The sequence below is a fragment of the Pithys albifrons genome, chromosome 1 (genome assembly GCF_047495875.1).
Source record: "Pithys albifrons albifrons isolate INPA30051 chromosome 1, PitAlb_v1, whole genome shotgun sequence".
Taxonomy (NCBI): Eukaryota; Metazoa; Chordata; class Aves; order Passeriformes; family Thamnophilidae; genus Pithys; species Pithys albifrons.
This window is the reverse complement of record NC_092458.1, coordinates 6,439,028-6,463,081: the sequence shown is the minus strand read 5'-3', so window position 1 is coordinate 6,463,081 and position 24,054 is coordinate 6,439,028. Positions and strand designations below refer to the sequence as shown.

General features: G+C 38.5%; 1 protein-coding gene across 1 annotated transcript in view; it reads left to right on the top strand.

The window, feature by feature from the left end:
* Positions 1 to 24,054, top strand: part of PHEX (phosphate regulating endopeptidase X-linked) — a 99,823-nt gene that overhangs the window by 57,460 nt on the left and 18,309 nt on the right. Inside the window, exons 13-16 of the mRNA XM_071551157.1 lie at positions 7,771 to 7,848; positions 9,323 to 9,426; positions 16,148 to 16,206; positions 23,799 to 23,853. Of these exons, the coding sequence (XP_071407258.1) occupies positions 7,771 to 7,848; positions 9,323 to 9,426; positions 16,148 to 16,206; positions 23,799 to 23,853 (296 nt within the window). The remainder of the gene's footprint in view (positions 1 to 7,770; positions 7,849 to 9,322; positions 9,427 to 16,147; positions 16,207 to 23,798; positions 23,854 to 24,054) is intronic.

Genomic DNA, 24,054 nt, shown 5'->3' with positions numbered 1-24,054 from the left:
CAAGCAGGGGCTAAGGCCAGAAGTGGTTCCTTTCTGGAGTAGGTTATTCAGAGTTTTGCATAACAGTGAAAGAGAAACACTGTGGTAGATCATATCCCATATAGCTGTGAACAGGAGTGAGTTTGCTTGCCCTTGTCTCCAGGGCTGCCCCTCTCTCAGTATTTGGTGCCAGACATCTCTTCAGCACACTGGGTTTTTTGCCCCGGGGACTTTTTTGTGCCAGTGCAGTGGTTTTGGTTAAGCCTGCTGCTTGCCCAGAGCTCACACAAAAACAGCAGAAAAGATTTTTGCAGCGAGGTGGGTGTGTTTCTAGCAAGAGATGCCATGAAATTGGGAGTATGGATCAACTCATGAGGTGCTTTGGGGGTGAGCAATGAAAGGAGTCCACTAAGGAGTTTCTATGGAAAATGCAACATAATAATTTCTGCAGCTCATCAACACAACAAAGCCCTGCCAAGGATGGATTTTTCTTTGTGCCATTGCAAATCCTTAGGATTCTGGTACAAAATTTGTTTAGAAAGGATGTCTAAGGTAATTTCAAAACACAAAGAGAATTTTCAGTTGGGGAAGTATTAGGTTGTTTGGTTTTAGGTCTTTGGTTGTTTGTTTTAAGAGACAATTGTATTGGAAAATCTAGAGTGTTTCCTGAAAATAAAGGCAGAGGAAGGTATGGTTGTCTGAAGTGCTAAGTATGTGTCCAAGCTTAGCTCCAGTGCACAAGCTATTAGAGTCCTGTCAAAGTCAGCTTAGCAGCATGTACCATGGGGCATATATATACCAGCATGATACCAGTGATAGTCTGTGCCTTCAGACCACAAGATGTGCTTCTGGCTTGTTTGAAGTGCAGCTGGAGGACCTCCTAGCTGTCCACACATATCACATGCCCTAAGTGATCCACGGGCGTGCAGAGGACAATCCAGTGCAGAAATATCCATGCTGGAGCAGACTTGTCACTGCTGGCATGGTGCCATGGTGCCATAGCTGAGTCATTTTGCATACCTGAGCATCATGCTTTCTTATGGTCTGTGGGTATAACTATAGCTCCACTGAGAATCCAAAGACCCTTAGAACTGACCAAGGTTCTTTGGACCAGAATGTTGTTGTTAAAAGGTGTTAAACATATCCTCTGCCAGGAACTTGGTTGTGCTGGTCTGCAGAATAAGTGTACTTATATACTGTATAATCAAAGGTGAAGATATTTACTATGTGCCACAAACAAATGTATTTCATTTACAGAACTATGGTTCTGTTCATGAAAGACAGAATTTATGTCTGTCATATAGAATACATACTTTGTGTACTAAATAACGGAATCAGGGTAATTGTCATACAGAGATTACAAATGGAAAATGGAATTAAAATATAATGGGAAAAGAAATTCTTTTTCTTTGCAAAATTAAAGCATAGCTGGCAGCAGAATGAGTCTGGAACCAAGATGGTAGGAGAAAATATGTGTAGGTCTATTGATTGTACTGCTGCATTGAACTGAGGAGTTATGCTTGTGAAAATATCACAATCAATGAATATATTTATATCAGTAAAACTCAAATAAATACATTACTTTCCTACTTTCTGTGACTTAGTCCAGTTCTATTGCAAATAAATAAGTAAATAAGTAAATATTTACTTACTATCAGTGCTTGAACCAATGACTGAGTCTGTATTCCAGAGAGCCAGAAGCAAAAGGGATTTAGGACAGAAAAGAGTGGTACTGATGTACACTGTTGCTTTTTCTGGCTCCTCAGTCAATGGTAGTCCTATTAAACTTTCAGGTGCTTGCATCTTTATAGTTATATAATAATATTGTCTTGCTATGAAGACTAAACATATAATGCCAATGAACAGTTTGCTTAGGAATTGTTGTGTCCCTTTTCTGTTTTCTGGGATTATAATGTATGGTATGGTATGCTATTTTTAAGTGTATTAGGTAGTATTTTCTTCTCAGTAAGTTTGCTCTGAGTGGCTCTTTGGTTTCAAAAGACGCTTGGGAGGAGGAGGTAACTAGTGTGTCACATAACCCTTCTCCACATTCCCACATCATGTGTCCCCAGCAATTTCTTTGTGCAAGTTCCAGCATTTGCTGGGTCTCCCCATGTAGTGGGTAAGTGATTCAGCTCCCTGTGCTGGTGGAAATTTGGCTGGGGTAAAACTTGGTTAGATTTCTGCTGTGTTAGTGAGTCTAACAGAAAGATATGGCAAGGAGCTGAGGCAGCCTTTGGAGGCTGTGGGTGCAGGCAGCATGAGCAGAAGTATGGACAAAATGAACAAATTAGAGGAATAGGGAAGAAGAGTGAGGACTAGGACACGTTTTTCATTTGGCAGCACAAAGCTGTTAAATGGACTCAGCTGCTTTTTAAACTACAATGTATATTTAACTGAAAGCAATTTTATGTGTGTGATGGGTGTCATTATTCACTTAAGTCACTACATTTATTTTTTTTTTCCCCCTGGCCTCAAGCTATTACAAGAGTGGAATGATAGCTGTATTTCCTGTCTTCATAATCAATTATTTTAGAGCATTCAAAACAATTATTGTAATACAGAGGGGATGGTTATGGTGCAGTGTGAGGTGGTGGTATGTGAATTATTATTAAATGAAACACTAGTTCTTGAAATGTCTACACAGTTTCTATCATTCTATTATTCTATTATTGTGACATGCAAATAAAAGAGGGCAGTTAAAGTCACGGTTTAAAAAGAAATAGTTTAATGATTATCTGTATTCTGGATTATGGATTACAGACAGTTCACTGCGGATCAAGTACTGTTAAAAATTGTCATTTCAGGCCAAGTGTTCATATTTGAGTTGCCACTTCACTTTTGATTGTAGCTGACAATGTGTAAATCCCTGATATTTCATGTGGTCTCTCAAAGGAAATCCTATGCATCGTTAAGGTGAGCCCAGTCCATCTCTCACTCAAGTCAGTGGGACACTTCATCCTGACATCTGTAGGATTGGGCTTTAGCCCGTGATGGAACTTCTGTATTTTGCCAAGATTCATCACTCTATTTTCCTAGTTTTTCTATACATAAAACCTAGTTAGACGCAGTCATATTTATGCAGCAGTTTTACCAGATGGCTCTTGAATCATCTGTTTTCATTGAAAAATGAAAAGACCAGACACGTACATAAAGGTTGGATTAATCTTTGTAATTAAATGGAACATTACTTTGCTGTGAATTATTTTAGCTTTCAGAATGTATTTCATGCTAATTTTTCAGTGAACTGTAATTGTATTAATTTTTATATATTTAGAAGCTTGAAAATGGTCTTCACAAAGTTATTTTGAGTCAAGTTGATATAAAGATCTGTATCAGACTCATAAAACTTTGTCGGGGTGAGATATGTGTTTTGTTTTGTTTTTTCTCCTTATGGTAAGTGGAATATGTCTGTACTTAGTATTTCTAGCATATAAAATATCCAGATCATACTGAGTGGCAAAAAAAAAACCTCTCAGAAGGCTCACACACTTCGTTGTCAAGTAAGGATTTGAATAGACTGGAAATTGGGATATTTTGGAGCATTCAAACACATGTGCATTCCCACACTGGCAAGTTGTTAAGTCAAGAGTGAAAGGCCTTTTATTATTTTGTTTCCATAGTAAACTGACTTGCAGTGCTCTCAGAAAGGTACACAGATTATGAAATCCCAGCTGTGTTGAAGTCCGTGGGGAATCTTCCATGTGTGATGAGAGGTGGAGGGAGTAGTCCCACTCTGGGTCCTCTCTTTCAGAGCCTGCTATCTCTGGCTGCTGGGGTGGAAAACAGTTATCCTGACTTACTCCAAAGTGAGCTGCTTCTCTGTGTCACCCTCTGCAAGAGCCTCTTGCTTTCAATGGCAGGAGAAGGGTCATGCAGTGATGAGTTTTCTTAATTTACTCAACAGCTCAAAGTAGTCTGAGAGCTTAACAATAGCTGGGGGAAATACCCCATTGCCCCTTTTCTTCCTGTACACATGGCTATTTAATATGCAAATTAGTGCAAGGAATTAAATGAGCCTTTAAGCAATAAAATTTTGTGTGGTGTGTTTATGGTGGATTCATGTGCAAGTGCCACATGGCTGGTTCCTGTGCATTTGTCACATTTCACTTGACTTCCCTCTATGCATGTGTATGCCTCCTGCAATGCTGGGCTTTTAAACATACTTTAGTCTTATCAAGGGAAAAATACTGACATCATTATCAAGGAGCAAGCCAGCTGTAGAAGAGATTTCTCCTTTCTTGTGCTACATAAATAAGGAGTCTTCAAAGTACTGTTAAATAGTACAAAAGTGAACAGAAAAGATAGGCATGGAAACAAGACTTCCAATACGAAAATTCAGAGACGTGCTGGCAATATGATACTTTCTAACTTGTCAGTTGTGTAAATAAATTGGGCTGTGTGCCTGGCTCAGCTGAACAGGTTTACATCTGATGCAAAGACCCCAGGAGAAATCCCAGTTGAAGGGATTCCCAGGACTCCAGAGGCTTACTATGACTCTCATGTGTTTTGCTTTGGCTATCAGAGACCGTTCTCCCAGCCAGGAACCACATGTCCTTCACTGTCAGCATTAGCTTTGTCTTATTTGCTCAGGTCTCTAAACCACACATATTGTTTAAAGTAACAAATGCAATAAAACAACATTTTCCTCTTCTCTAGCTATCTATCACTCTATCTTAAAAATACAGACAGCTGTAGACATTGATAAAGCATCAAAGTTCTAGAAGCAACATTACCTTTTGAGTTTACTTTCAAAAATCACTGAGACAAACTGTTATTTACTAGGACTTTATAAAAATACCTCAGTAGTGTCTAACTATTTTATTCTCATGTTTAGAAATCTCAATCTCATGTCACAAAGCAAGAGTATGTGTCATTTGACAAGTTTGCCCAGTTCTCCTGAGGCAGTCTGGCTGAAGGAACTCTCCCCATCTTCCTTTCCTAATGCAGCAGGGCCATGAAAAAAAGTAAAGGCTTGAAGTGTCACTAAAGTAAAATTTTTAAAAAGTTAAATATTAACTTTATGGCTACTTGGAATTATGTATGTGATTACATATGATCTTTAGTTCAATCCATGTCAGACCAGCTATTTAAGGAGCCTGGAGGCACTGCGTTCTCCCTTAGAGATGCTTGGTTAAGCAATGAGGTCTAAAAGGGCCAAAACTTGGCAGTGCCAAGCTGCTGCTCTCTGGGGGCTGTTGTGGAAGAAGAGATTGACATGAATGTGGTAGAGATTTCACAAAGATCCCAAAATGTCCATGTGGTGGAGACGGACATAATTTTGGTCACAACCAATTAGCACCATGTGCTTAAGGGCAGAACCCATCTCTCAGTAAGGAAGCAGTGCCAGATCTAGACTGGCTTTATACTCCTGTGCACTTACAGCCAGTGAGGCATGACTTCATTTGCTTCTATTTGGAAGACAGTCTACAAATTAAAAGTGTTTTTGAAGGATGTAATCTAGCTCAAAACAAAAAGTCTTCTTTTATGTGCCAAAACAATGTCAACAATTTTTGATCGACATTGTACTGGCTGAATCATTAGGAAGATGCCATTTGACTGATACAGTTAATCCTTACATTTGCTTTAGAACCACTGCTGATTTTTGTCGAAAGTTGCACTATAAATTGTTTTTAAAGTGTTTATTCTTCATCTTATAAGTCAATTTTTAAACTAAATCCATTTAGTTCAAATCCTAATGGTGTTCAATGAAGTAGATTCAACAGAGAGGTGTAAGTGATTCAGATGGATACTCTGGAACTCATGCAGAACATTCAAGATTCATCAAACTTTTTAAGCAGTAGAAAGTAAAACTGATGAGTGTTGCTCTTTCGTTTTTCAAGACTACTTTTAACTGGGATTTAAACATGGGAAATGATAAAGGAAATTTTCTAGTTTCTGCCAAGTTCAGTCAGTTGAACCTGACACCACCACCAGGAAAAAAATTAGACATTTCTGATTACATACAAACTTGCAGATGAATCGTGTTCCCTCCCCAGTTTTTATCCTCCCTCCTCCCCCTCCCCCTAGCATTTAAATTACCTCAAAAGACTGATGAGCCTTCTGGAAAACTGAGAAAACATCCTGTTGAGAGCTAATTTGGCTCATTTCATATTTCCCAGTCAGCATTTTTCTTCCATTGCTTTTTTTTATCACTAGGGCAATTTGCATGGCAATGGGATCTTTCTTGCATAAGAGATCATCTGCTTCTGCTGCTAATTTCCTACCTGAAGTGTTTGTGACATCTTAATTATCTCAACCACAATTAATTGTGATGTCACAAATGGAGGATCATGACCATGGGTTGGAAATGAGATTGAGAAATTGAAGGAGTTTGTAGAAGCAAAGAGGCCTTTCTTCTTGAAAAATAAAAGAGAAGGCAGAATTATTTCGGTTAAATGGAGGGAGTCCTCCCTCAGCTTCCTTCTTACAGTTGCAGAGCTGCCATTTCTAATTCTTGCTGTCGTAGGAGGCTCTCCTCTATTGAGATACTGTGGAGGGAGGGGAAGAAGAGGGAAAGGATACAACTTTGCAGGAAAGGGAATCTTGCCTTGAACAGTCCCCCCCCTGAAGCAAGAGGGAAGTGGAAGTTGGGAAACCCCCAAGAGGTCCAGGCTCCACTCACAGATTGCAGAATGCAGGGTTGATATGGCTGCAGTTGGTTTAAAGGCCAATTAATTTATTTCATTTCATATCTTGCAATATTCATTTGAGTATTGACATCTAAGTTTGAAGAACAAATTTCCAGAGGAGTGCTTTTTGAGGGGCAGAGAGAATTCCAAAGACTAATGGAGAAATTACATTCAGCGTCCTGAAAACACGCGAAAGGAAAGCTTAGTGCTGCCCTAGTCCATCACGGCTTTAATTTATTTTATGGATTGTCACATTTCACATCTTGGTATGTAGTCTTATCTTTTTGTATCCTTTTGCTTTTCTTCTGGAAACTTGTTTCCACAGAGATTCTGGGTGTAAAGGTGGTCTGCTGGTGTTTTTGTGAGAATATTACTAAAGCTGTTTATACACTCACAGCATGACTTGCAAAGTGGGAATACTCATCTACAGCTTCTATTGCTTCACACTGGAGCGTTTATGCAGATTGTGCATAAATGCTGGGATCAAGTTAAGACTAAAAGAGGAAAAAAGTGAAGTTAATGAAAAGTGAAATGTCTTATCTTAACACCCTTACTAACATTAGAAAAAGGGCAAAGAGTGTAAAGTAAAGGGGCAAAACTGGAGAACTAAACAAAGATTTGTCCTGTAGTTTTGGGGAAATCACAGTGTCCTTCAGAAAATTATACTCCCATCCTCAGGTGCAAATAGAAGTGGTCCTCAGTGGAAATACACCAGTCTGCACTTGCTGGGACCAAGGTTCATTCACATCTGTGTATCAAATCTGTTGTAACAGTTGGAAAACAGGCCATTTCCTGTCATCCTTTGGAAAACATTGTAAAAACAGGCATTTGACCATCTGATTAACACAAAAACTGGTAGGGAAAATGAGCTGTTAAGATTTTGCACCCAAACACATTGCTGTAAGTACGCAAAAGCTCTGCAGGCAGCAACAGACCCACTGTGATAATCTGACAACAGAATCTGGACCCTCTGCGTTGTGATGCTGAGCTCATTTGTGGCACCAAGTTTACCTTGTAGGCAAGTTGATTTGAAGTTAAATTAGGATGCCTCCAAGGAAGTATAATAATGCAAAATGAAAACAGCGAGAGAAAAAAAGCTGTATACTGATACGTGGTTTTATCTGTCAACACTTTTTTGTTTTCATTTTCTTTTTCAAAGGCAAAAGCAGTTATGGCAAAAGTTGGTTACCCTCAGTTTATAATGAATGACACATACATTAATGAAGACATCAAAACAGTAAGTGTCAGACTTGCAGCTTTCTTCATTTACATATTGCAGTTATTCTTTGCTCTATTTCCCTGCTGTCTAAAATCAAACGTTGTCTTTTGTTTGGCATGCACCTGGAGTTGGGCTTGCCTGGTTACTTTGATTTTATTTTTTTAATTAACTATGCTAGTTCTCATGTCTAAATTGTCAGTGCTGGTGTGCCTAAATGAGATCATGAGGCTTGCTGGGAGTAAAATGTGCCTCAGTGCAAAGAGTCTTCCTGATACTAAGGATTTTAAAACACAACAAGCAGTTTCCCTTAGAATATCACCATTTATGATGCCCTATATATTGCCTCTCCAGCCTATGAATTTTATTTATGATTGTTGCTTATAATTATGCCAAGGTCCTAACCAATGTGTAGACCTATTGTGCTGCCTGCTGGACAAAGATACTGTCAAGGGACTCCTTCCTGTTCAGCTTAACTAAGGCAGCAGGGCAAAGAATTAATAATAATATATTTTACCATTTTCCAACTGCAGCAAGCATGTGATGACTTGTATTACTGAAAGTCTCAGGCAAAGTAGAATCATAGATTCAATCCTGAAGCAGTAAAATACAAGAGACATAGCTATCTTTGCCCGAGCACACAAACACACACTAAACTGAGGCCAAATTTATTGTGAACAATTTGAAGAACCATCTCTACCAGCCTAGCCCTTGTTTGTGGAAAGTGTAAGGTGAGATGGTGCTGTGATGACAGTGCAATGAGAGGGAGCATTTGCCCAGCAGAGTGGCCATGTCTAGTGAAAAACACTTGTTAATCATGGTTTCAAAACCATGATTTACATCTGAAGTGCAATTTCCTCTTAAATCCTAGGATTGTTTTAAACTGATGACAGGGATATCATCTAGATTCATAAACTATTAATTATCCTTTTATCTTGCATGGCTAGTTGTGTGTGTGTGTGTTATTGCTATTAGATTTGCAAGCATGGAGCCCTATGGGTGTAAATATTTAATGTGAGCAACAGTAATAAAGCAGTGACAGAACCCTCAGAAGGCACTGAGTATGAAGTATTTGTTATCAAATGTAAAGCAAAGAAAAAGGGGACTTTATTACATTGTTGGAAGTGGTTTTAAAATGCAATTTTAAAAATAAGAATAAGCCTACTTCCTCCTGGAAAAGAAGCTCTCTTAATAATACCCATAGGAATGTGCGGTCTGCAATCCATTGTTGGATGCTCATGACTCCTTCAGCACTCTTCTGCACAGGGAAGAGCTTTTCCATTGTTCCAGACCCTTGTGTGGATCCATTCAGCTGCTGTTTTTTAACTAAACTCATAAAATATTTATTCTTCCTATCAAGTGTGAAAATTTTACTTGCTTTCATAATTGCTAAAAAATTAGGTGATTATCTTGTATAAAATAAAAGTTATGCTTCTTATGTCAGCTTTTCTTTCTTTGGACATGCTTTTAAAATGTCTGTGCTTTATCTATACAGCTGAAGTTTACAGAAAGTGACTATTTTGGCAATGTATTGCAAACTCGCAAATATGCAGCCCAATCTGATTTCTACTGGCTTAGAAAAGAAGTTCCAAAAACAGAGTGAGTAGACAAAAGGCAAATTTACATACTCTTCTGACAATGTTTTAATTTATATTATTTAATTTATACAAAAATATTATTGTACATTAAGTTTCAATAGAATTATATACACAGCAACATATTATGATATAAAAAGCCTATGGGTAAACCCCCTGTTATTCAGAAACTCCTGTGGATTTTTTTTAAGTTCTAGATATCCCTTTTTGGATGCACAATAGTCATGTTCTTGCAGCTTAAACTTAATTTAATGAAAAAAGGAGTAATTGAATCGCAATTAAAAATGGATTATGTCTCTTGGTCACAGTTAGAGTTTGAAATGGTACAGCAGGGATTTATGAAATAAATTTTGTAAGAATGAGATAATGTTATTATTAGTAATACAAATCAGCATTGTTAGTTACCTGCTGTTGATAGCAATGATAGAGAATGAAACATAATTTGATTTACATATGTTATTTTTATTTATTTGTAAACATGAGAGTGCAGATTGTGTCACAAACTGTCATAAAATACATGAGAGAATCACTCTCTTTTTTTACTGGTGGGTAATCAAATTCTTAAAATGTAGATTAAAACCTAAGCAGAACTTAATTAGCCTAATCATTCTACTTAAAAATTATTCCTTCTACACACAGACTTTGTAATCAGTGCTGCTGCTTAGCTACTGTGGTAGTATTTCTTTAGGACTCCACAAAATCCTGCTGAAACTGAGCCACACCTTGTTCCAGGGGTGGCTCTGGGTTGCCCATAAGGCAGGTAGAGGATGTCAGCAGGACAGATGCAGGCTACTCCTGGTTAGAGTGTTGTAATTTGGCCCTATATTTTCAAGCAGTTATTTATACCTTAATTTTAGTTGTGAATTTTACCTTCTTATCATAGCCTTCTCTGACATTGCACTGGTTAATCCCAGGGTATGACTTTAGGGATTTTCCTGGATGTCAGGGCTACATCATGAGAGTACATTCTCTTCAGAGTAACAGTTCCACAAAAGCAGTGAAGTAGCACTTGTTTCTCTATAGCAATGGTGATGAGCAACCTCCTCCTCGTGAGCAGCGTTGGGGCAGCTCTAATGCAGGCTGTGTAGATTCTTGGCATGATGGGAAAACTCCTTTGTAAGGAAATTAACTGGTAGATAGTCCCTGACTCAAGGACTGTAGTCTGAGAACTGTAGCATGGGTATGCTTAGAAAATGAAGGTTTTATCCAATTGCCCACTATCATTGAACAATTTCACATGCCTGTTTTACCCTCTCATTTGCAGCACCACGTTACAGTCAGACCCCTCATCACCTTTGTTGTGCTTTTCTTGTCACTCCTTAGGGCACATTCTGGCCAGTTTGATTTTTAATTCCTTTCCTTTGTTAGCACAACTATGTCCTCTGCTTTCTGCAGGACTGAGGTAATTTCCACCTGAGCCCTGGTGGGGAGGAATAATTAGATTTCCTGCTGGGAGATTATTCTGTCTCTGCAACTGCTCAGTGGTAGAAAGGGACTCTGAAAGTGGTGTCACCCTGACTGCTGGGGGATACTGAGGCTAAAATAAAGCAATGACTACCAGACTCCCACTCACCAGTCTGAGGCATGGTCTCAAAAATATTGGCCACTTTTTAGCCACTTGTGACTTTTAAACTATCATACTCTACTGCTTTCTGGTGCTTTCACATCTCCTATTTTCTTTCTTTCTCAGTCTCTCTCCCTTCTTCTCTTTCTTTCTGTCTATTTTCCCCCTGTTTTTGTTTTTTTCTAAACTTATACATTTAATAGAACACCACAGATCTTTTGGTGTGTTAATAGACAATTACCCTTGGGATTTTGTTTCTATTTGCTTTGTTTCTTCTTTTCCTTACTTTAATAGCTTTTAGCATAGCATTTATATTTAGAGGTAGATATTACAATATCATCAAAGTTGTGGACTGAAAAAGATAAATAAGAAAATGGGTGTTTAAGGAAAAAAGTTACCAGCTAGTAAAGTAATACTACACTCAAAAAGTGAAACACTATATTCTTGTAGTAGACAGTCCATGTTTCTCAACAACAGTAAATTGAAATGATGGTTCACCCAAAGCACCAGGGAAACCCTATCAGGGGATGGACAGAGGAGCTGGGGGATACAAGTCAGAGAGGTTTAATCAAACAAGGAGGAATGTGGATGTCAAAGTAGAAATTCATTATTTTGGAAATTCAACAGGATTTTAACCTAAAAAAATAGAGAAAAAAGAACAACCTAGAATGAGTAATTATCAAAATTCTTTCTTCTCTGTTCTGCTCCCTCCGTCCCTAAAAGTTACCTGCCTGACAGGAAAAAGGAGCATGGAGACAGTCAGATGAGGCATTGCTCAGGCTGTGGGTGGGGGATCTACTGGCACTTTGGATGTCAGCTACCATGCTCACAGCTGGCTCGGGAGATGGCTGTCATCTTCACAGCTGGCTCTATCAAACAAGAAAAACGTGCTCAGTTATCAGCAGAAAGATGAACAAAAGGGACTTGTGCAGGAGCTGAGGAGTGTGATGCACGGAACAGCACAGGTTAGCTTGAGAGGGGTGAGGTTAGCTTGAATGGAGAAGGTGAGGATGGAAGGGGACAGTGTGGGAGGATGAGCACCAGGTGTGAAGACAATAGTTATAACCCAGGTGAGACACAGCTAGAGAAGAGGGAAGTGAAAAGCAGTATGGGGGCAAGTGATTTCCATATGGAAGGGAGAAATAAAGGAGAGCCACAGTTTTAGTTGCATTTGCTTATCCTCTGTGGAGCCCTACACATTCATACATACATGTGTATGTATATACAAACACACACCTGATGCACCTTTTTATCAGTGATTGAACCTGTCCTTCTTAACACTGATATCATACTTGTAAATAACAAGGCATCAGAGGACTTCTTGAGCACCACTTCCTTAAGATTCACCTTCCTTGTTTGAAGGCAGGACATAACCTGAGATGTTTAGACTGGGCCAAATCATTCATTTTTTACTCAGCTTTCAGTGCTGGGGATGTAGACATCTGGTCATCCTACAAGAAGACACAGAGGAGGTATTCTTTGAGAGGATTCCTGGATCTCCTCCAGGACCTAGTCATGTTTTTCTTGACCAGACACTTTTGTTGGTAAGCCCTGGCTCTTGGCTTGACTCAAGGGAGGGCAGCCCTGAGAGGTGCCATTAAAGACAGTGGAAAAGCTCCTTCTGAAAAAAGGGAAATGCAGCCATGAAAAGCACTGGGCAGCCTGCTGTCTGTTGGAGAGATACTGCTGGAGAGCTCAGAAATCGTGTGGGTGGGACCTGCCCTGGAGAGGAGATGCTGGAAAGGAGTGTCCTGGAGCCTTGTCCTGGTCTTTGAATGTCATTTTAAGCAGTGAAGTGGCACTGAAGACTGGGCCCAGTCTAACCATCCCAGTTTCTTGCCCTGCCCTAAGGGAGACAGATGGCAGTCTGGCCTAGGATGCTAATCTTCCATTTCTACATGGGAAAATGAATAAAACAGATCAACAATGAGAAGAGAAAACACACTTTTGAAAGTCACCTTGAAGGTTACCTCCCATTTAGAAATTTTTTTATAGTACTTTCTCAGGAAAACATTTTCCAGCTTCCAGCAATTTTATACACTTTTTCACTTCTAACCAGCTTGTATGTTACATATTAGCAAGTTAATATTCTTTATTTATATGATTTTTTAAAAATGTCTTACTTTAGATACTGAACAACAAACCGAGTGATTTCTTCTAACTCAAAAAGTTGAGAAAACAAATTGCAACTTCACTCTGTGTGTTATAGAGCACAATAATAAATAATAAATTAATGAATAAACAAATAAACAAACAGACAAACAAAGAAATAAACATGCTTTTCCCATAAATGTAAGTGTTCCCAGTCACCTCTCTTCATGACTGGCAGTGTAGCACAGTACACTCTTAACTCAGAAAGGAAGAGATCATGGAGAAAATTGCAGCTTAAAGAAACCCAAACCAAGGCAGTACCTGCCCCACTTGCTATCCCAGTGTATATTTCTACAAGAGAAGTCTCAAAATTGTTGACTCTGCAGCACTAGGTTTTGACTGCTGCAGTAGTTGATAGGTAATGCTACAGGACATCGCTCAAAGCTGTCCCTTTTTCACATGTTTATAGCAAATGAAAACAGTGTAAGCAATTCTAGAATTTTTTATTTATTTACTTTGTAATTAATAAGAGCTTGGAATGTGTTATGCCTGTCTTTTTTTTTTTTTTCCCTGTCCTTCTGTTATTAGATAAATTGCATGGAAATTGTAACCCGACCTAGAGCCCATGCCCAGGCAACCTGACTTCAAGCAGGGATGAGAGAGTTATTTCTAAATTTACTTCACCTTAAAATTTAATGGTGACAGCTATTTATTACATACCTTCATATTTATTACATATCTTCATGTGGTAATTTGGTGTGTTATTAGCTAAGATCTGTCACTGCACTGAAGGTTTGGTCTTTTCAAGGACTCTGCTTGTTACTGCAGAACTCTTGTTTTTCTTGACTCCTCAGTATGACTCCTAAGTCTCCTCTTCCTAGCTACTGAACCCAGCAAACTTCATACAGGGTCATTCTTGAGGCCTTGTTATGAAAGAGCAATTTAGAAAGAACTTAGTTCAGTTTTACAGTCAGAAAGTAAAGGCTGTTCTTGGTCTTTGGCTCATACTAAGTTCAGGAAACAGGATGAGCTCTGCTGTTGTGGCAGTAGATCATGAAGACAGAAGCGGTCCCAGGATGGGGATGCTGTGATATATCTTAGTAGCCAGTCTCCAAGCTACAAGTCTGTGAGTTCACAGTATGACAGTATGGCCAGAGCATGGGCTGATGTCCTCCCTTGGTAACTGTGGACCAAATGTCAACAGCACTCACCATTACTCTTGGGCAAAGTGGGGTGTTCCTGTGGTGACAAGTACGTGTCACTAGTTCCTCACTCAATAAAAATGGGTGCAAACTTGTCCTGTTAGAGAGGTTTCGCTTATCAAAGAGCTCTTTGACCTCTGCTTGTGGTGGTTCCTGTCTTCAACTAGCTGTGGTAAGCCCCTAGAGCTACACCAGCAAAGAGCATGGGGAGGAGAGCAAAGCACACTGGTTGTCTCAAGCCCTTGATCCTCCAACTGGAAATGAGAAGCTAAGAAGGATTTGGAAAAAAGGGAGGATTTGCTGTCCCAGAAGCCTTTTCATGCTTAAAAGTTGCTGTTTGAGAGAAGGCTGTTGTAAGTAGAACAAGCCAACAGGGTGCCATGGAAGTCACAACACTATGTGTCCTTGTTCAAACTTACAGTAAAATCTAAATTAAAGTGTTCAGTGTTTCAGATGAGTCCTTTGAAAATGGTTTCTCTCCCTGTCAAAAACAGGACAGTCCTCCAAATCTACTGCTGAGCCTGGACAACAGGTCCCAGTGCATAAGTGGCAAGCTTGCATCCTTCAAAACTGTTCAGCTAATTGCTGCTGTGAACAAACACAGAATTGAAATATAGTTAATTAAGCCCCCTAGTTTTTTCTTTATCCCCTCACCATACACATTCTTCCTTCAATTTCCCATTATCTCACTACATTACCACGAACATTTAATCTCCTTATTATGGAGGAAACAACCTCCCCCTGCTCCTCCCATTCACAATCTCATAATAAACAAAACAGGCAGAGTTATCTGTGGCAATTAGAGCCTATAATGTGATGGATGGTTACGAGATATACATGACATAATTCTTTTTGGCTTCATTGATTAGTTTTTCTAGTTGAGGCATTGTAAAATAAGCTGCTCAACTTGGAGAAGAGATGCAGTTAAATTTATTGATAAAACACAAAATGCTGCCATTCTAAAACTCTCCCCTTTGTTATATGGTTTACATGAGGACATTAGTTGTCAGAAAAACAGTCAGGGTCTACAGATGACTCATTTATTTGAAGGTGTTATTTTACAACACAGACTATGTACACTTGTCACTGATATCACACATTTTCCATGTTCTTATAAAACTTTCTTTGTCTTACTCTTTGCTTTGCAGCTCCCATCTTTGAATGAAATTTTCCAAAGAAATTTCATTGCTTTCCTGTGTCTTTACAAAACTTCTGAATAATGCACTGCTAAAGACATCAGGATGTTCCTGTTTGGGCATTTACTAGAATTACTTCTAATTTATTATGAATCAACCCTAATTCTCATCATCTTTATTACTTTTATCTCAGTTCTGCCTTATAAAATAATGTGAAATTGTGGGCTCACTGAACTCAGTTTTGTCTGAGAGAATTTGGATCTTACTGAAGTTGGTTGAGATTTTCCACTCATGGTTGAAGTCACACTCAATATGGACGAGATTAAACTAAGAACATTCTTAAATTCTATTTGCTACTCACGGTTGAAAGATACTCAAGAGAGTTTTCACAGCTGCTGTCAGTGTTGCAGTCTCTGCTGGGTGAACTTCTGTTCATCAGCATGGCAGAGCTCTCAAACATAATACTCACTTAGAAATTAAACAGATTTGGTAATAGAAAGTTTAAGAATCACTCCTGTTGAGCATTCATTGACTGTACACACCTAAAGTCAATGAACAATAGATTTCAATGTTCTAGAAAGTGTAGGTAACATATGTTGAAATGGAGAAATACTTAAATTTCATGTAGTCTAGGTCCTTAATATTTTTACTTCCTTCTAATGAGTTTAATTTTTACCTTTGTTGATGATGACTAAGTGTACTGACAGATGATTTCTTTTGCTCTTTCTGCAGGTGGTTTACAAGCCCAACTACTGTAAATGCTTTTTATAGTGCATCTACCAACCAGATCAGTGAGTATCTGACTACTGAGCCTCCTTATAAAGTGCCTCTTTGGGAATGTGTCTATCAAGCTTCAGATAATAGCTGTACCATTTGTGTTGTTTGTGACTGAAAATTAGAAGTTCAAACCTGGAAATTCAACTGGGAGACTTAAGTGGCAGGATTGTTCTGGAAAATCTAGGCCTCCCACAGATTTGAACTACAGTTGCTCCATGAGTTACCTCGTGTCAGCTGAGTTGCAGTGACTATGTGTGTGTGCTCTGTCCATTGCACATGACAGCCTAAATCACTTTTAGTTTTTCTGTCTTCTGTTTTCTGTAGCAAAAATATGTGTGCCTGAATAAGTATACAGAGATAGCAACTCTGTCCTCTAGTACTGATAGAGATGCAGCAATAATTGACTACAGGAGACTGTGATATAGACCAGAAAACCTAAGAGTGTCCAGTGGGTTTGTTCAATAAAAAAGCAATGTCAGTGCCTTGATCTATGGATTCTGAAAAGGAAAAAATCATCAGGTACCTGCAGAGGTGGAGGAAATATGGTCTTGGTCACTTCTGAACTTCAGGCAGATGCTTCTCTTTTCTGTGCTCAGAGCAGAGGAAGGTCTCTGACACACTCCTGATGGAAGGATCACAAATTCTTCTGTCTTTGTAAGTCTGTATCACTGGCAAAAGCCTTAAAAAGTCACCGCAATCTCCATACAAGTCCGTGTGATGTTCATATACATGCAATCTGTTAATGTTCTTAACCTGATCACTTGACTGCTCCATTACTTGGAAGAAAAGGTCTTTTTTCACTAAAAGACAAAATTAATAGAGAATAGAAATTACATTACTTAGAAAAAAATTTTAGATTTGTGAGTATGCACCAAACCTTATGTGTAGAGTAGGTGTACTGAATTTTGTTGTACTTAGTGCAAACATGTTTATGTTTGTTATTGCTTTATTTCATTTGCATTACTAAAATATTGATAATTCAAATTACCAAAAATTCTGTGAATATCTCCAAAGGAGAAATAAGTAGCTCTATCAAAGTAAGTTGTCTTGCAAAGAGCAGAGTTAAAAAATATAGTACATATAATTTATCTTATTATTGTTATAAAAGTTTACTCCTGGTGTTGTATTTATTTATTTTCTCTTTTTCCATAATTCAAAGTAACTTAAATTAACCACTTAGCGTGTTTATAATGGCTGTTAATTTTTTTATCCTAGTTGGGATAATTTTTCAAATTTCTGTGCATTTGCTCATCAGTTTCCCCTCGATAGGTACTTAACAAGGACAACAGGTATGTGTCATTGCCTTTAGAGTCTCAAATTGTATCTAAGTACCCTTCATATAATCTAAGCAGCATGAATACTATCTTTTTAATTATCATAATTGGAACACCAAAAACACATTCCTAATGGATTAGTTTATTTTAATGCACTCTGGAGTAGTCAAGAAATATGTGCTGAAAATAGACACGAGTGATGATCAAAGCATACTTCTGTTCAAGAAAAGGTTTTATTTCACTACAGCACTGCAATATTGGCCCTTGAATATGTTAAGGAAAGAAGGGAACTGTTCATCAGACATTTGATGTGTTTAATTTTTTTTCCATACATATGCCTCTAGAATATATTTTAAAAAAAAGTAACATTTATGGGCTGTGAACAGTAATGAAAAGATTTACAGTGAACTGCGAAAAATATAAACAACACACTCATGAGGTGTAAGCTTGAATAGATGTACTGGATAATTAACTAATGTTGATATTATCTCTGTAACTTTATATCCATACTCCTTCTAAGTCATTTGTGCTGGTACTGCAGTTCTCTAGTGAAAGTCAAGAGGCCTCTGTAGAGAGCAGCTTCATTACATGTTACAGGAAGGAGATAAAATCTACAACAGAATTTAAAAATTGCATTCAAATTAGCATCCATAGAGAAAACCACAGATAAGAGCTCATATTAGCCAATAAGTATCCTCTTTACAGGAAGCATCATGCAGATACTGATGCTGGCAGCTTGCTGATGCTGTGAGTTGCAAGGGAGAACTCTTATCTTTCCAGGAGCCAGGGAAATGCTGGCAAACAGCACACGGTGCTGTGGCCAGGGAGGACAAGGGGACGGTGTGCAGGGACACTTTCTCATCCCTTAAGAGCTCCACTAATTGGAAGGTTATTGATGAAGTAGTTTCAAGTGTGCCGTTAGTTTCCAGGAGGTTAATGAACATAACAGTTTTGGACTCAACACTTTCTGAGCCCTGTTATTAAGTAAGCTTTAAGTATTCTTAAGTGAGCCCTCATTTTCAGTTTTCCCTGTTTTCTAAGGACTAGTCTTCTCTTTTATGTAATTATGGTCACAGGTGAGATGATGCATGACCCTTACATCCATTCTTTATCTTTTCTTCCTAAAATTCTTATCTATGAATATATAAAATTGAACACCTTTTCCTTGCTTTTTTTCTTTTTTTTTTTTTCTTTTTCCTCTCTGGGGAATCTAGTGAGTTTTTTCCCTTAGAAAATAAAGAGTAAAGTTTCTTGTGAAAATAGATGTTTCCACAAGTCTTCCAGTCCCTTAGCACATAGTATTCCTTTGCCCCTCACAAACCACCTCATGTTTCTCCTCATGTTTCCCCATCGAAGTTGAGAAATACCAAGTACTTTTTCATGAGCAGCAAAGAGCCTCTTGTCAGATGAAGTAGAAACTGAGCCAAGAATTGAAGCAGAGGTTACTGAGTTCTTCTCTTTAAGATCATCACTTCCCTTTGCCTCTCTAATGAATTTACTCACTACTCTTCATAAAGTTAATCTTTATATTCATGCAGAACATGGTACAGTTACTGTGCCTTACAAAACTGGTATTTTCTATCCTTACACAGTTTTTGTTTTCTATTCCCTTTGTCCACAGGAGAAAAGTTGAAACTAAGTGTAGGATTCAAGGCATTATGACAGAGTTTGATCCCTGTCACCAACATACAGATGTTCAAAGCTGTCTGTGGTGCTCAATTGTGTCTGATACGTTTTCTCATTTGTGTTGTATCTGAGAGAGAACTTGTAGGAGACCCCTGCCATCAACACTGACAGCTAGGGGCCAAGCAGAACATGCAAAGCAATCACTGGGATGAGATTCAGTTGTCCAAACAGAGGTCTGTGGAGCCATTTTAAACAAATGTCTCCTGCCCTTTGTGCTGATTTTCGATAACTAACCAGTGCCCTGGCTCTCCTCACATTTAATTCCATATGGGAATACAATATCCTTTGACTACTGACTAGCAGTTAGTTTTCTGCTCATATCTTATCCCTTTAAAACTCTACATTTCATTCAGTGACACTTGAAAAAACAAATTACAGCTTTTAAACACATCTGAGAATTGCCAGTACGACAATTTGCAGACTATCCTGTATATCACAGAGTTTAGCACAGCTGTCTCCCCTATCTGTTACTTACATACAGGATTCACTGGGCTGTCAGAACTGCTTTTTAAACAAACCAACCTAACTACTGGAAATTCTAAATTCACTAACTTGGAATAAGACTTTACTGGGTCTTGCCCTGTTAAAAACATCATGCAATATAACTGAATAATCTATAAAACTTGAATTCATATTTAAATTTGAACTCCAAATTTGCTCATGATATGGCAAGTCAGCTCATGTGTTTTTACTTTACATCATCCATTATTGGCCTGCATTGTTTTAGTGAACTATCAGATTGATGGGATTGCATGTGTCTTCTTGGTGAACTAACAATATTACACTGAGTTTAGGAGTATTCATCTGCAAAATCTGTATAGTAATACTGTGAATCTATTAGTTGGTAAATGGATTCATTAGTGGCAGTAAAGTCCCTATAAAATTGGGAAAAAAGCTTCAAGTTTTAAATACATTCTAACAAGCTTTATAGCACCTTGCTGCAGGGAGATGCTGCAAATGATAAAATGGATAAAATGAAGCTAGAAACCTTCAATTACATTAAAAGTAATCCATGCAGGTACAGCCTTATACAATGGGAGTATTAGCTCAGTGGAGTAGGAGAGAAATGTGACTCTGATTCTTTCTTCAGCAAAAATTCCCCTTATTCTCAAAGGCAAACAGCTGAAGAATGTGCTACTCAAGTGGATAGTCAAGGGCACTGAAAGCTGTTTGAGTTGCTGGGCTTAAAGGGCTGTGATCAGAACAGCTGGGCTCTAAAGTGTTGTGATCAGTGGTGCCAAGTCCACCTTGAGCATGATCTAGCCTGGGTGTCCCACCTTGCCATGGGTAGCATGCATGGATGTAGGGCACCCCTGCTGTTCTCTGACAGCCTGAGCTCAGCTGTCCACAGACCTGTGCTCTTGGGGCTTATGACACCAGTGTCCACCTCAGAGAGATGCTGCAGTCCAGTGATACTGCTCCAAACGTAGGTAGGTTGTAAGAAGGTAGTCAAGGCAGATTCTGCAAGTCCAGGTCCTAATTGCTGCAAATAGGTTTCTGTGGGGTCTGTAATAAGAAAATACAGTTTTCTTTCTGTGTGCTGTTGGTCAGTAATGGCCTTGAGTGTAGATTCTGAGCCTGCACTAGCAATAGAGTGCACAAAGAGAGACTTTTTCTCTTCTGGAGCTGTGCCCGGGGAGAAGGACACACTACAGGCTAAATTTATGGTGAAGTGTTAGCTCAAAGTACATTCCCAGTGATTGTATCCATTCCTTAAGATATGAAATTCTCTGAAGTCTGTCTGTCTTACTCCTTCAGATCAATCCTTTGCTTGCTTGGACTCCAGTGGTGTATAAATAATCCCATTGGTATATACTGCAACTGCAGCCTACCGTGAACTCTCTGAGTTTTGTCATTAATTCGTTTAGGTGCAATATGCCAAGCAAAAAAGAAACAGATTTCACAAGGGAATTGCCTAAATTGAGGGATTCAAAGCAACACAAAATAAGAAACTGTCGGGTGATTTATCTCCTATTACAATTTCAAGGACATTCTAGGTCTGGGACATAGTTATCCTTGCTCCCTCCAAGGATGATGTAGTAGATACTTGCCTGAGGGTGGCATGAAAAGGGATGCCACATGCTGCCAATTCCAAATCTGTTCCTTCTGGTGTTGCAATAGTGGACAAGCACTCTCCCTCATTTAGTGCTACTAACCTCTGGAGAGCAAGACCCCTTTGCTATAATGGCTGTCAAAGAATTGCTTTCAAAACTAGATAATACCTTTTCTTTAAAAAAAAAACAAAAATCTTTTGTGGGTAATATATTCCAGTTTCTTGAAATTTTCTGAAGTGTATATTCAATTATGCTTGCTATATATATATAAAATATATATATATAATGGCTTCTGACTCTGCTTTGTCCTCATAATACTACCTGAGCTTCTTTTAGTGCAATAAAACTACACAGGTGTTTCACAAAGATACCCAAAAGCAGAAAACAGCACTTTGCTAAGTGGTGTCTTGTCTAAAATAGATCCTGACTCTGACCAAAATAATTATTAATCTGCTGTGTGGATTTAGGATTGGAGCTTCTACTATTCATTTGCATGACTTAATGAAAACTTTATCTCATGGCTTAACTCACAGCTGACTGTCCTATGAAGATATATTTAGATCATATTTCATAGCTGAACGAGCCCGAGTGAAGGTCTGCACCTACTTTGCTGTAAATAATGTATATTGCCTCTACTGCAGACAAGTGCAAATTCAATACTCGGTTCTATACCTGGACAAAATAATTGCAGATCCTTAAAGGATCTTGATAGCCTCTTGGTGTGCTGACAGGCACACAAGAACCTGTGATCATTAAACATGATTTGTGGAGTGACTGTGGTTCATGCCATCTTTGGTGTGGGCTCATTTGTTCATTTTGGCCACAATTCCACTCATCTGCTGTTGCAGGGAGAAGATATTTTAGAGTTAGTAGAACCTAAAAATTCCAAAACCTTTTCTGAGGTTCAAGGTTTGGAAGGAACCAGTTCAGACTAGATTTCCAGCTCTAAACACCAGCTCTTAACTTAGTGCACTAACAAGCATTTTTCATCAGGTTGTCTGGGTGTTCCATTGCTGTGAGATGTTAAAAACATGCATAGTAAATACTCTTCTCTGTGCACGGGGAGTCAAGGACAGTTAGATCAAGAAAAGTTTGTCCTTGATATTGGTAAACTTGTGTTTTATGTGGTTTTAAAAGCAAATGAGAGCATGCTTGAAAGAACAAAGCAACACCAGGAGAAGTAAGAGTATAAAAAACCCAAACAACATTCAGAAAATAAGTTTGAAATACATGCTTTTTATAATCTAATTGCAAGTAATCAAGGCAGCCACAGAGGAGCAATAGTAAAAAGTAGATGGGCAGGCCAAGAGTATTTGCGCTTGACATGAATTACACTCAGCAGTTTGGTTGGGTTTTTTTATTTTTTTTTATTTTGAAAGTATGTTTTTTAAAGACTTTGTAAGGGAAAGACAAAGATCTTGCCAGACATTTTATATTAGATAGAAAGAAATCCATGACTTATCTATTAACAGAAGACTGAATAGGATAAAAATCTAAAGAATATGTTTGGGGTTTTTTGATCTGAGTGTTCTGGTGATTTATTGAAGAGAGACCCATAGGCTGAAGAAGCAGTTCCTGGGAAAAAAGGTGAATCACTTGAGGAAACTGATTCTTCCTCAACAAGGTGATGTCCATGTAGGACTTTCGAAGCAGGTGTGCACCTGTGTTTAATAGATGGGAGTTTGTGACACAAGACAATAAATTCAGCATTTGGGACTGAAAGGGTGACACTTCCCACCATGATATAAAAGCTTTGGCCACAGGTGTCTGCTTTATTTACCAGTTCTTAGGAGTGTTAAAATTTTATCATGTGCAGCTACACTATCTTCAGTATCCTGGTGCTGAAATGTTATCCTGGAATTAAAAACAGACATGTGACTTTGAATTTGAGGAACAATTTTGATTCCTATGTGAAACATCAGCAGGTCATCACTCACTAGAGTGTCTCTTTGGACAAGTTTTTGACAACTAGTTAGTCTATCTAAAGTAGACAGACAATTTCTGTAGCTAGACTGACCCTACAGCCTTAATAATCTACAGCTCTCCTTTACCAAAATGTCTAAGTATGTTCATTTCCCTTTGATTTTCATAGGCTGAATAGAATCAGGCTCACATTTTATCACTTACATGTTTTTTTGCTGCTCTTCAGCCTCATTGGGCTGACACTATTTGAATTCTTGTTGCATTTAACCTATTTATTGTTTGTTGATCTGTCTATACATCTGAGGGTAGTCCAGTATTCACAGGAAACACTGGGTGGTTTTTTCCCAGGATCACATGACTTACACAGACATGTGTAGCAATGGAACAAAATAAATTTCTTGCAGTGCAGCATCTTATTGTCAATGTGGTCCTGAAGGAGAGAGGATTTCTGCTGCCTCTCAAAGATCCTTCCTATTGCATTCTGAAACTACCACCTGAGGGAAAGCTGCTCTAGCAAAACCTTTTGAAATTAAGCAAATGAGGTAATAAAATCTAAAGCCTTGGTCCTTGTGACAGTTACTATTGGCCGTATTGACCTCACTGTTTTGGGTTTGGTTTTTTATTTTTGTTTGGGTTTTGTTTGTTTGTTTGTTTGTTTTTCTATTGCAGGATTCCCAGCAGGAGAACTACAAAAACCTTTCTTTTGGGGAACAAAGTATCCTAGGTAAGTACTGCACCAGGGACCCTCATACACCTGGGAATGAGGAATACCAGGGAGAAGTATTCCTAACACATACAAAGAAGAGGCCATGGAGAAGAAGACAATGCTGCTGAAGGCCACCAGCAGGCAGTCCACAGGAAAACTGTGCTGTGCTTCTGTAGTGCAATTTTAGCCCTTAGGTTGTTTTCTGCTATGTTCTGCTTT